The sequence below is a fragment of the Antechinus flavipes genome, chromosome 4 (genome assembly GCF_016432865.1).
Source record: "Antechinus flavipes isolate AdamAnt ecotype Samford, QLD, Australia chromosome 4, AdamAnt_v2, whole genome shotgun sequence".
NCBI classification, from domain to species: domain Eukaryota; kingdom Metazoa; phylum Chordata; class Mammalia; order Dasyuromorphia; family Dasyuridae; genus Antechinus; species Antechinus flavipes.
In genome coordinates, this window is record NC_067401.1 from 370628183 (window position 1) to 370642986 (window position 14804).

Below are 14804 nucleotides of genomic sequence, written 5' to 3' on the forward strand. Positions count from 1 at the left end.
AGCTGGTTTTTTATATTATACATTAGTTGTAACTTGCATAGCATGGATTTTGTTTCCCAAATCATGTTTTTATGATCCATAGCAAGACTTCTGCATTTCTTTTTAACACACATTTACTCTTTAAAGTGTAATTGTAATGAGTCTTGTTATATTATGCCTCTTTCCTTTAAAAGAGAACATGATTCCCTGTAGGGGAATTCAAGTAATTTGCTGCCACAGTAATCTTCCCTCTCCTGAAATGTTAAATACTTGGCTTTCCTCCATGTATTTTCCTTTCTCTGCTCTACAACTGCTTTTCCGCCCTTCCTTACTTTTATGCTGAGCATTTGAATGATGTTTTCTTTTCTTCTCCCATACTATGACTTCAAGATTAAGTTATAGCCAGGACTGTCCCTTTGAGACAGTTCTTTATTCCTCTCCATATTCTGTTGAATTCATGAGTAGTTTTCATTTGCTATTTTGCCTTTCTTACTAGCTTCTGCTTAATATTGTATTTCTATTATACTTTATTTTAAAGGCCTTCTAAATGAGTTACCTTAAAGTAACAAATCATTTTTTGTTTAACTGGGGAAAATATGTTGATATCATGGAGCTTAAGGATTTATAAGAATAGAAAAAGCTTCAAAAGATTATTTGATCCGTTTCAATCATCTCTACCTGATGATTGCCATTATTGTCTCAAAGATCTTCAATAGAACAGATGCCACATCCCTTAACCTTTAAGTTTAAGAAAGATGTAAAATATATGAATTGGTACATTCTCTGTATCATCAAAATTTCATTTAATACTATATAGTTCATGCATTATAACAAAATGTTGTGAAATAGAAATTTTGCATACTAACACAAATTATAGTTTAAAGAAACAACTCACAACATAGGAAATACAAATGACTATTGCTGACAATTAAGATATCAGAGGCTATATTTCTGTCTGAAAAAAGAAATCTTAGAGCTTCTGGCAGATTAATGTGGCTACTCAGTTGCTTTTCTAGTTAATTGATTTGGTCTAAGAAATAAATTCCTTTACAATAAGCCCAATTGACAGTAACCAATATTAGACAGGGTAGCCAAGAGTGCAAATGACTAAAATATTAAGACAAACTTGGTTCTATTCCATTATTCCCTTCCTAACTTACTGACTTGAACTTACTTGAGCTGAAGCCATTAACTTGTCCAATTTCAATTTCTATAACTATAAAATGGAGCTAATTGTGCTTCTGCCATGCAATGCTTTTTTGAATCCAGAGGCGCAATAAATGAATGCATGAATTTTAGAATATGGTTTTCTATTGTTCATACTATTTGGAATTGAAGAGGATTTCAAAAACCTTCTGTTCTACTTACATAGAAATATGAGCCCCATCTACAATACTTGAAAGAAGTAGTCATCCTTCCCTTGTTTAAAGATCTTGACTCAATGAAGTCACTCCTGATGTAGCCTATTATACTTTGGAAGAAATTTTCAAAGAAGGTATCACTATTCAAGAGTTCATGTGACAAATTCTATAGTTTTAATGGATTGCAATCTCGACATGAGTGCAGCCTGATAATCTATAAACTTAATATAATTATAGGTTATGTTAATAAATACATAATGTCTCTCCTGAGCAAAGTGGCAACAGAACTGTACTCTACCCTTCAACCATACCTGGAGTATTTTGTTCAGTTCTTGGTGCCTTATTTTAAAAAGGACATTCACAAACTGGATGACCTCCAAAGAAGGTTGATCAGGATATTGAGGAAACTAGAGAATATCTAAGTACTAGTTTAGATCAAAAGTACAATAGATCCTATCAGAAGGTATAAAGGATAAATTGATCCTGCCCTAAACTAATTTATATCTCAAAGAGAGTCTTAAATAAAAATTTACAAAATACAATAGAAAGAACATAATAAAAATATACAATACATTTGTAGGAATGTCATAGAGTAGACTTAGGTGTGATTTCTTAAGTTAAATGGAAGAACAATTTCATAAAGCATACTTTTGTCATTTGAAAGAAACCTAATCAGTCTACCTTGATATCCCATATCTGGGGTTTCTCTGATCTTTCTGCATCTGGCATACATTGGATTTGGAAAAATTCATACAAAATGAACATACCTGATGAAGAAAGTTACTTACTTGTCCAACTAAACTATCTCTGAAGCTACCCATTATCATTATGTACTTTATGGGAAGATAAAAGGATGCCAAGGAAATTATATTTACAAATATTTGTTGAAGTTACCTTATACCATTTTTGGTTCTCTGAACATAACAATTTGAAGTATGGTGAGGCTTTTTTTGTTTTCTTTTTATCAATCAAATATTTAAGTATCAATTATCAATCACATACTAGGCGAGTTAATACAAAAACAGTAGTGAAACAGTTCATGCCCTCACTAACTTTACATGCTATCTACGCTTATACCTATATAATATAAAATAATTTGGAGAATATAGAACAAGGCATTAACTGGAGATCAAAAAAGATCTTATTTCCAAGGTAGTACTTGAAATGTCTTAAAGGACACTAGGGATTCTGAGAGATATAGGTGAGGAAAGATTTCAGGCTTGAGATTAATCAATGTAAAGGCTATCAGAGAAATTTGAAACAGTTCATTATCTATTAGAATAGGAAGACCAATCTGATTGAATCATAGAGTGGGTGAAAGGGATAATATGAAACAAAGCAAAAAAGGAAAATTGAGAAGATGTCATGAAGGGTTTTAAATGCCAAATAGAGGAATTCACATATGATCCTAGAGGAAATAGGCAATTATTGCCATCCAAATAAAGATTGTTTTAACCCTAGAAAAGATGGATTTTTTTTCACTATTCCCTAACATAGCCATTCAAAGGAAACAAACAAACACTAACAAACAAACAGCATTTCCGTAAAATGGAGAGGATAAACAGAGGTCACATTATGGATAATTGAAGAAAAAAGTAATCTTTGATCAGAATTATGCAAGAAATAGCCTCAATTCTCACTTTACTTTGAACAATTATAATGGAATTTCAAATTTATAGATTAACCTACTTTTAACAAAATTTAATAAACACATATGGAATCCCTTGATTGAAAACAGAAGATTTTATTTCTGGGGAATAGATTAAGGATTTGTAAATTACAACATGCTTGCAATTTATTAAATACTCTGGTAAGCATTTTATAACCATTATCTTTTATTATCAGGGAAAATGTCAGCTTCAACTAAGTATTCATCTTTGGAAGTGGTTAGGGAGTAAAATCCAATACCTCTAAGCAGTCACATTCTGAATGAGGATGTCTTCTTTTTAAATGTTATTTTTGCCTTCAAGCAGCTTATAATCAAATTGGGTAGATAATTTACACATGTAGTAATTAAATTTTTTTTTAAAAAAAGGACTGATGATTAGGTTGCTTCTCTTCCAAAATAATAATTCATATTTTAAGCATTTTAAGGATTACAAAGCACACAATGATTCTGTGAGATAGTTACTGATATTATTCATTTTACACTAAGACTTATTAAGTGGAATTAATTGAGTGACAATGGGAAAATGTCAGAACCAGGATTATATTGTAGATCTACTGATTCCAAATACAATATTCTTTACATTAAATTATTTGGACCAGTTCATTAATGTTATATAGCATTTAAAATTGTTTCTCAAAAACTAAGAAAAAATGTTTTCTGAGCCTTAGCTATAATATACTTCAAAAACTTTAAAAGTCTTAAAAGTCACCACCATTACCATCATCATTACTAGCAAGTCAAACTCTGCTGATATCAAGTTGTTGTCCTAGGACATAAATGCCATAGGATTCTTTATATTGTTCAAAAGAATTCAGAATATATAAGAAACATAAAATGCTAAAACAAGTTAAAATAAACATGCATTCACTTGGAGTTCTTGACTCTGTACCCCAAAGCTCAGGGATTATATCATGGAAGTTTAATCATGAGAGCTTTTTCAAAATTAATTGGTTCTTTTTACCCACAACCAATATTTCCTCTTCAAATCTCCAAATATATCTTGTTTTTCATCTCACAGATGAAGGCAAAAAGCTCCCCAACTCCTGTATAAACATATAAAGTGACAATGTACATTTGGTACACATCAATCTTTATTTCACTCCACAGACAGAATGCAAAACACATGAAGGACTCACAGTAGTCTATAAATAGTGAAATTCTCTTTTCAGTTAGTTCCACTTTCAGCCACAGAGATCTATGTATTCCTCAAGAATCTTTATGTTTTAGACTTCTCTCAGAAGAGAAATCAAATTTAAAGATTATAAGGGGGGCAACTCTTAAACATTTCAATGAATCTCTTCATCAAAGGGACCCACATAAATTTTAATCCCATATTCCTGCTCTAAGAACTTGAACTCTCTTCCAAAGAAAAATAAAGTTAGACAATGAATATTGTAAAATTACAAAGAATAAGCTCAGTCCCAAAGAAATATACAAGAACAAACCTCCATACTACTATATAAAGCACTGGACAGAGGAGAAGTGGTGAGCGATGATGGTAGTGGCAGTCAACAAGTGTGTAGTTTTGTATATCTTATCAAATTTTTTTCAATATATAACTTTTGTTGATATGTTCTCTTCTTTTAAAAAATGTGCATGAGATGATTTAAATTTTAAAATTATTGTTACTAAAATAGGTTGTTACTAATAATTGAAATATCACAATTATAAAATCAGACTAATTATATTTGCTACTAACTACGAGTTATTTTGTAGCAACTTAAATTGATCTGTGTATATATGTAAGTATATACATGTATATATAATACATATATATGTTCATATACATATATTTATTTAAACTAATAGATATTTTATTTCTGTTTAGATATTATCCAGATCCATTAATCATATACCTGATGAGTGAGAGTACTACTCAACTCAATTTGAATATTTTATTATTAACTAATAGTATTTTGTAAATATCATAATATTTGGCTATTATATCTTTATGATTACATCTATATTTATAATATTTAGTAAACTTTTCTTTGTGTCTTTCTGATATACTTAACATTTTTTATCTTATTGCATTAATGTTCATGTCATGTCTTCCCTACAGGAATATAAACTCTGTGAGAGCAGGAACTGAGTATTATTTATTTTTATATAACTTATCACCTAACTATTCCTTGCACATAAGTGGATTCTTAACTATCATTTGTTTAATTGAATTGTGTACATCAGTATAAACTATTTTTCCCTTTGTTTTCTGTTTGTTTATTTCTAGGGCTCTCTGCTTACACTAACTACAGTTTCACACTTACAGCTTGTACATCTGTTGGATGTACCACTAGTCAGCCAATTGTGAGCCGAACACTTCAAGCTGCTCCTCAAGGTAATGAAACAAAATTTCTGTAATTGGGGGAAGGGAGAGTTTACTTATATTGATTTTATTTTAACTTATTTACATAACCATTTGCTGTCACACATATGTTAGGCACTCAAATGCTTGTTAAATTGTTGAAAATTGATTAAAAAATTTAATATTCTCATTTATCAGTCTTTGGTAACCTATTTCATTTATGAAAGAAAATATCACTTCCTTGAGTCTTCAGAATTTTGGCCTACAATAAGAAAATTAAATGTGGGATTGATCAAAAGATCAGTAATAATTATATAGCTAGTTTTCCCACAGAAGTGTATATACTTCATAGGATCATATCTCACTTAACTGTCTCATTATACAGATCATAAAATCATAGAGTAATAGATACCTTAGAGACCTTCTAGTATAAATGTCTCATTTTACAGATGGAAAAATTGATCCCTATCCCTGAAGAGTTTGAGGCTAGCCCAAGATCACACAATGTAGTAAGTTGTAAAATCAGCATTCAAAATCAAGACCCTTGATGTCAAACCAGTGCTCTTTTTAAAATATAAATAACAAAATCTTACTTCCCAGAAATATTGTGAAGGTCAAATGAAATAAATATACAGTGCTTAATATGAGTCCTGGTACATAAATGCTATACATATATTAGCTATTATTATTACTATACTGTGCTTTCTCTCAGTTTAAGAAATTGGATATAATTGCTATCTCATTTTTTTCTGCGTATAAGTTAAATAGAGAGATATAGGGAATGAGCAGAAAGAAGATAGAAGAGGGAAATGGAGAAAAACTGTTTTGCAAAACTAGGAACTCTTATGTAGCCAATAAAAATATATATAGATATACATATGCATAATTTATGTTTTATATATACATTATATTATTTATACATACACATAAATATTCCATAAGTACTTATCCATTTATTTAATAAACATAAAAACCTATGAGCTTAATTGAGAGACAATATATTGTTTACATTGAATTTATATGTCAACTATAGCCTATAAAATTAAAAGCAATTTATACATCTTTTTCTTATAAGTTCCTCTATTCAATTAATTGATGTTCCAGTTGTAGCCTTCTCAATACTATATAGGTAACAAACCAGTTTATTTGTCAGTCTCTTTGCTGTAGTTGGGGAACATAATTACTCACACCTTAACTATGGGAAAATTGAAGTACGTATAACTTACTGAGCAGAAAGTTATAAATTCTGGAATAAAGTCCTGTACTTTCTGTCCATTACCCTTCTGATGATAGGGATTATTGTAACTCAGAATATTCAACCTGAACTTCCTACTAGTAAATGGAGAATAAAATGGAAAATTCCACATACTGGGCATATGGCTCCTCACCAGGATTTCACTAATGATATTTTCTATATAAAGAATGTTGCATGTCAAAAAGCTGAGTGTTCCTTTGAAAGTAAGAATCCTGCAGTGGATTTTTTTGGAAAGGGGAAGTATCAAATGGATACTTTGATGATAATGGTTAATTTCTGAAGGATCCCTCTACCAATTTTGGCTGAAATTCAAGCCCTGTAAAATGATAGGGTTTCCTGCTCAAACCCAATGTAGTTTATTTCCTCAAATCCACACATTTGAATTCTATAAAAACATGACACTTTTCCCACTTATACCCACAAATTTTTTGAAAGAGTACTGATTTTATGACCTAAAAATTATAGCTTTTACTGATGCAAGAAAGCCTGAGGAGTGAAATGTTGTCCTTGAGGGTATGTATATGTGTGTGTGTGTGTGTGTGTGTGTATGTATGTATATGTATGCATATGTATGTATATATATATATATATTTTATATATATATATACACTTTATGACCTTTCCCTTTAACACCTATAACTATGTAAAAGAATAATAAACCAGATTTTTTTCTCCAGAAACAACATAGATTTAGAATACATTTCTCATCAGTAGAAGTACCATTTGTGAATAACTCCATGTGAAATAAATGTGAGCTGGATACATAAACTAAGGGCTTTAAAGGAACAAGTTAGCTACACAGTTACGTTGTGTTGTTTTATGGTAACATGTTAACTAAAGAGTAATGCCATTTTAAATTACTAGCTTAAGTACCACTAATTATAAGATACCAATTTTGAAATAAACCACACTAAATTTGAAGACTTAATTGATGTGTCCTAAAGAGATAGGAAGTACATTAAGAAAAAATGCAATCATTACTAGTCTGATCTTTTCCCATTACTCACCCATTTTTCCCCATTTTGGTGCTAAAACAGTAGTATTATGTGAAATGCCACAGGACTTGAGTTTCTCTGCCCTCTACAACTTCATTTTCATAGAAAATTAAATACTGCTAAATCAAATATTTTCTGTCACTCAATAGTGTGAAAAGTGTGAATAGAATAATAATTATTTTATAACTTCACGGTTCTTTTTTTCACAAGTAGCTTTATGTTGCTTCACAGTTGTGACATGTAACATACAAAAATTGTTTCTTTTAGTATTGAATGTGGGAAAGAAAAATAACAAGATGGTAGGAGGGAATACTATGTAGACAGAAGGCAACAACGAGCAGTTTCAGACTGTCGATGTGGTTTAATTTTGCCTACTCAATCATCCTCATGTATATAATGCCATTCCAACTTCAGTCAGAAATGTCACAAGTCTTTGAAAAATACAAAACATACTTCTCTTTTGAACTGAAAACAAAACAAACTTCTGCATCATTCTTGCATGTCTGGTAAATTTTCTAAATTTTTTTTTCAAAATGATTTTCTTTGTAAACAAGAAATGTTTTAAATATGACTATGTAAATATAATTTTAAAACCTTCAAGGATAAGAACAAAAAGTGTAACAGAAGGAAACATTATGAACTAAAATCTTTGGATAAAATAAAGTCACATCATATTTAGTGAGATCATTGATTGATTTGTTAAATAAAGTGAAGCTGTTAGAGGAGATATGAAACATAGATATAAAAATGCACTGTGAATCATATTCTTTTCCCCTCAGAAATTAGCTATCAAATGAACTAAACTGTGAAGCAGTTTTCCCAGGAAAATGGGCTACTCTATGAGTAGTAACTTTGAGTTCTGGCCTGAAATAAAAAGTATCTGAATATCCTGAGCTTCCCTTTCCAAAATATAGATAGATAGATCAATAGACAGAGAGAGTGGAGGGCGGAGGAGGATGAGAGATAATCAGCCCTTAGAGAGTGGACAGAAAATATTTTCTATTAAAAAAAATAATGTCCCCAATAATTTCCAGTGTTCCAGAAAACCAAAAATGGAAATCTTTCAGTGATGATGTGATGATAAAAAATACTTTTTGGATCAATAAATTACAGTATTGTCATTAGTTAGATTGTAGTGTATATATCAATATGACATTTTATTTTGTCTCAACAAGAAAAAATGCTGTTTTATTATTGCTAGGAGTATGGTCAATACCACGTCATATTATCATCAACTCTACAACAGTGGAGTTATATTGGAATGAGCCAGAAAAGCCCAATGGACTCATTTCTGAATATCAATTACGTCGTAATGGAACTGTGATCTTTCTCGGTGGCCAAGAAGATCAGAATTTCACAGATGACAGTCTAGAGCCTAATAACAGGTAAACTCAAGAAAGAGCAGTACTAACTATCCAAGAGAATTTTTGCATGTAAGATAGTTGTTTTTTTCCTTCTTTGTTTTGTTTGGGGGGGGGTGTCAGGAGGAAAAAGGAAAGGAAGTGCTTTTTTCCTTTGTGAAATTGGAAAAATATTTACTCTTTAACAACAACAACAAAAATTAAGAAAAAACAAAAAAATCCTAAGCGGGCTTCTTATGTGAAGATTCTTAAACCAAGAATTCACTTATTGAGAGAACTTCTAGAATATGTTTTTTAAAATGCAAATATTTTCAACAAATAATCAACTATTATTAGAACCAAACAGGCAAATTTACAAAAAAAAAAAAATCAATCTCTCCTTTCCCCCCAACTTAAAATCACCATAAAATTGAAAACAAAATGTGATGCTTTATTTCATCATTCTCTTTGCTTTTCTTTTTAAAAACTTTTTTATCCTTTTCATTGTGTGTGTTGAGACAACCTCAATGGACTACTTTTCTAGAAATGCAATTTTAAATCAGTCTATTATTCAGTTATAACACAGTCATCATAGAATAGAGCTGCAAAATAGAATTATTAAATAATGAATTGAACCAATTTGAATATTTTTCCTGTGTACCAGGGTTTTTCTTTCCCTTTTGAGGGGATTGAGGTTGGAGTAAACTCTAAATTATCTAGAATTACCAGAAATCAAATCTATCAAAGAATCCAAATACTTGGAGAATTGATCTCCTCTCCCTACTCCCTCCCAATGGGATATTAGATCCTAGAAGAAAAGTATTGTTCCATTTTTCTATTCCAGTGCCTGATACAGGTTCTTGAAGATAATAGAAACTTAATAAATGTTTATTGAATTGAATTCTACTGACCTCACTATCATCATCTCAAGGCTTCCTATATTCAGGCATTACTGATGTTTCTTGTCAATCATGCTGATGGAAATATGGAAGAATAAAGAAAGCAAAAATGTTAGGGAAAACAATAAAGAATTAACAACCAAATATTTTTGTTTCAGTCATAGTAAATCTAGTTTTATTCATAGCAAACAATTGATTTGCCATTTATAATATGACATATGGCTCTAAATAAAAAATAGAAGCCCTCTAGAGATAGTACAAGCCTTCTTTATCTTGTCTTACCATAATTTCCATTCCTTTCCTTTTCCTTCTAGTTACATTTACCAACTGGAAGCCCGTACAGGAGGAGGCAGCAATACTAGTGATGACTATGTTATACAGACTCCTGAATCAACCCCAGAGGAAATATGTGCCCCATATAATGTCACAGTAATTGACTCCTATTCTATATTTGTAGCCTGGAATCCATCAGGTAAAAAAAAAGTATTCTTTCTTCTGAAGATACTTTATAAACATTACTAGAAAGAAATTAATTATGAAGATGAAATGCATTATAAAAGCAATATTTAATTGTTTGATTATTTTCTAATTACTAAGATATAAAATAAATAAGATCCTCATAAGCCAAGATATTGATATTTTAGATTCATCAAAAAGAAAATATTTAATTGTGTTACATACAATCAGAGATGTTACAAAGTATTATTTATTTTTCTCTGAATCTATGTACCTAAAAGGTTTTGTCATAAATAAAACACCTATGATAAGACCTGTAATAATACCAGAAATTTACTTCCATTCGATCTCTAAAGAAGGAAAATAAAATAAATATGTTCCTGCCTTTTCATTTCCAGTCATATAGGTGGAAAGTCAGTAAAGACAAATGAATATATAATTTACTTAGAAACCTTGAGCTATCTTTATTTTAAGATAATTGAATTTTCATGTTGTTAGGTATATTTAATAAAAGTTTTAACCGTTATATCCAGTCTAGTTCAGCATTTGAAAAAGAAATATTTGACTCTTCTTCCAATCTAAATTAGAAGAAAATAAAAACAAAAGTAATATTCTTCCATTAAAATAATGTCAAGTTTTCCTTAAGGACAGAAAAACAATGGAGCAATTTGATCATTTCAGTTATATAGGAGAACAAATAAATAAAATAATTAACCACACCATTTCTTTACCTGAATTGATCATAGAATCCAGACTAGAAAAAAAAAAAAAAACATGTTTTCCAACTTTCTCATTTTATAGTAGACAAAACTGATGCCAGAGAAATGAAATTACTTATGTGAGATCAAAAAAATACTAAATGTCACAATCAAGATTCACATGCAATGTTTATGACTTGACATTAAATATGTTTTCACATCTAAAGTGTTTATATATATACATATACTAATGTGTATATATAATATGCATATTTGTTGGAATCTTTACAAACTGCTAACTCATTAGGGTTGATAGATTATTGATCTGATCTTACAAGAAGATGTTTTGAGCCAGAACCTGAAACAAGGTACTAAGTAGAACTAATTAATACAATGCTTGTGTTTACACCTTTACTCATTGGAGTTCACAAGTATGAGAGATTCACAAAGTAAACTGTGTAACTTTGTGAATTCACACCTCCCTTGAAGCTCTTAGGGCCAGAGAGCACTCTGGAAGAAAACCCATAATCCCTCTCTCTTATATAAAAGAAACAGACAGAGGCTCTCAGACAGAATTCAGCCAAATTACATGAAGAAAAGAGCGTCAAGTTAGAAGCCGCAAGTTGGAGCTGAACTGAAGACTAAGAAAGCTAGCCGAGCCCCAAGTGAAGGAAACAAGATTCATTCCATCTTTGTGCTGGCTGGAGGCTGAAGAAAGCAGAGGCAGAGGCTGAAGGACAAAACCTTTGGATTTGGAGACATTCGGAGGGAGCTCTTGGAACCGAGCAGAAAGATAGGCCTCTAAGAATCTAGCTTTCCAAGCCCAAGGAAAGAGACAAGACTTGGAAGGAGAAATAAACATTTGTATTTTTACCAGCTGGCTGTATTTGGGGTAATTATTGATCTGAACTGATACTAAGGCTGCCTCCAGAAAAACCTTCCCCAAGAAACCTGCACCTCTCCCAGAGAGAACCATCATATTTATTACATATTTTAAAGAAGAAAAAGATCACCACACATATTACAAACATATATACATGTTTATATATACACACATGTGTAAACTACATAAATACATAAGCATGTGTATACACCATATGGTCATATAAATATAACCTTATAATTAATGTAGAGTGCTTAATTTGAGAGGATACAATTTTCCAAAAACCAGCATCCTAGTTATATTATAATTTAGAACCAAGAAGAAATGGCTTTAATCTCAGTTCTATAAAGTGAAAAATGAGTCAAAGGCTACATAAGTAAAAGCTGATTTAATTTAGATGTTTTAAAAGAATTATTCTTTGCAGCCTCATTCTGGTGTGAGCAGACTGTAGCACTTTATCATCAAAGAATTTCAAAAGAGAGGCAATATAAGGATTGATATCAAATAAATTTAGGCACACAAAAAAAAAAGAGCATAAGTTGATCAAATGACCATAATGGGAGTTAACTCAGAGTCCAAATCATCCACTGATATTTTTCTGATATCAAGAAAAATATAGGAAGTTTCCCAGATCATTGGGTTGTTCCTCACATTGAACTTTTTCAAGAATTTAGGTGACAGTCTCTAAAGATGGGCAGTCATGAATAGGTTAAAATCTGCTCTTTGGAGGTAATGTCAATATTGTGACTTTACAGATCAATTTGAGTATTTTAAATATATAATTTTAGTCATTAATTATTCAGTTTGTCAAATACTAAATTGAAAAAAGTTAAAATGTCATCTTTTTATAGAGGCAGCTAATTGGCTTAATCATAGAGCTCTGGATCTGGAATCATGAAGATTTGAGTCCAAATATGACCTCAAACATTTACTATCTAAGCTAACACTTACTAGCTGTGTGATCCTAAACAAGTCATTTAATTGTTCTATGGCTTAGCTTCCTCAACTGTAAAAAAAATTTTGAGATAATAATAAAACCTTCTTCCCAAAGTTGTCATAAGGATAAAAAAAGGACTTCAAAAATACTGTGTAGCATAGTACAGAACCTGTAGTGTACTTAAAAAATTTTTGTTTCCTTCCTTCTATTAAATCCAACACATTTTAACAATAAATTCACTTAAGAAAAAGAGACAGTGGGGAAAGGGGAATGATAGAATGAAAAGGAGTAGAAAGTAACCTTTGCATTTGGAAAATGTACAACAGGAAAAAGTCTTTATTAGTGTTGCTTTTTTTTTTTTTTCCCCCTTAGGCAATTGGGTTAAATGACCTGCCCAGAGTCACACAGCTAGGAAGTCTTAAGTGTCTGACATCAGATTTGAATTCAGGTCCTCTCTACTGTGCCACCTAGCTGTCCCTAGTGTTACTCTTAAAAAATAAAAAATTAAAAAAATAATAAAAATAAAATAAAAAAAGCAAGTGTTTTAATTTCTTTCTACTTTTGGACAGATATTTTTTAAATCCTTTTTTTTCTTCAGTTCAATTTTAAAAACATACTAAATTTCTTTTCTGAAAACTGGTTGATATAATATCTCACTTTAGTAAGAAAAGCATTTTATATTCATAAAAGAATATTCCCAAAATATGACTCTTAAAATATTACTACTGAAGACTTTAAAAGATATATTATGTTTTTACAACTATAAGCATAAATAGGATCAGCGTTAACTCATTGTCCTAAACACTGAATGAAATCAACCTGAAAGCCATATTTTGTCTTTGGTCTAGATTTAAACCTCTATGTTTATGTATGTTTCAAAAACTAAAATTACTATCAGAAAATGTGCAAGATTTGGTCAATCAAGACGTCTCCCATTTTAAGTAGGATGCAGAAGATTAATATAAGATTTTTTAAAAATATATACCAAATGGTGTGGCATAAAGAACATTCACTGCTTTGGAAAAACTCTAGAGTTTATATCAATTTGAAAATGTTACTCTCTTAAGCCATTGTTTCTTGCCCTCATACTTTGTTTTTTTTTTGTTTGTTTGTTTGGTTTTTTTTGCTTGTACAGAGATCATGCTTTATTTTAACTATATTGCTTTCTTTCATCTCTTCCTCCAAAATGTCTTTTCCTTCATGATATGTATATTGCCAACTTGTTCTTATCTCTTTTACTTCTTTGGAACCATGGATTTAAGCTTTGTCTTCCACTAATTATCTTTGTGATCCAAGCAAAAAATTCTTCCACTTGTTTTCCTTTAACCTTTCTCAAGATTCTAATTTCTCTTTTGATGGCTTGAGGATCATACTACTGCATTTCTGAGATTTCTAGGGAATCTGCAGTGTTCTATATTTCCTTAAAGGCAGATTCAATTTTCTTTGTCTTGCAATATTTATTTAGATATATTTGAAATATTTTAAATATCTTTGTATTCATCCTTCCTACTAATTTGGGAATCCTTCATATTGATTTATCTGTTTGTGTTTTAGGTTTTTAACAGAATTTTTTTCCTCTTGAGATTTTTGGTTTTTGAAACCCTTTTCCCCAAAATTTTCTTTTTATTCACTTTCTGACTTCTGTATTTATGTTAATTTCCCTTTGGAATCTGGGCTTCAAATATATCTCAATCTCCTCTCACATTAGGAATTTTACTTTTCACTCACCTTGGGCCCCTATTTTCAGTAACTCAAATAGAGACAGGATTGACCATGTTGTTATCCATCCTCCTTTTCTTCAAGCCCAGTGCAGTCATGCATACAGACACATTATTCTATCTCCATCTTTGAGTTCCCTGGCTGAGCTCATATATGATGCTTTTTATCCCAAGCTATAAGAAGGGAAGAGTGATTGTTCAAGATAAGAGTTTTTGCCTTCTTGGGTTCTCTAATTTAGTGACCACTCCAAAAAAAGAAAAATATACCTTTAAATAGTTCTTCACGTGTGGTTGGACAAAATTAGTCTA

General features: G+C 30.8%; 1 protein-coding gene across 1 annotated transcript in view; it reads left to right on the forward strand.

The window, feature by feature from the left end:
- The window catches only part of USH2A (usherin), a 998601-nt gene that overhangs the window by 829796 nt on the left and 154001 nt on the right, over positions 1 to 14804 (forward strand). Inside the window, exons 55-57 of the mRNA XM_051996749.1 lie at positions 5240 to 5347; positions 8766 to 8949; positions 10118 to 10275. Of these exons, the coding sequence (XP_051852709.1) occupies positions 5240 to 5347; positions 8766 to 8949; positions 10118 to 10275 (450 nt within the window). The remainder of the gene's footprint in view (positions 1 to 5239; positions 5348 to 8765; positions 8950 to 10117; positions 10276 to 14804) is intronic.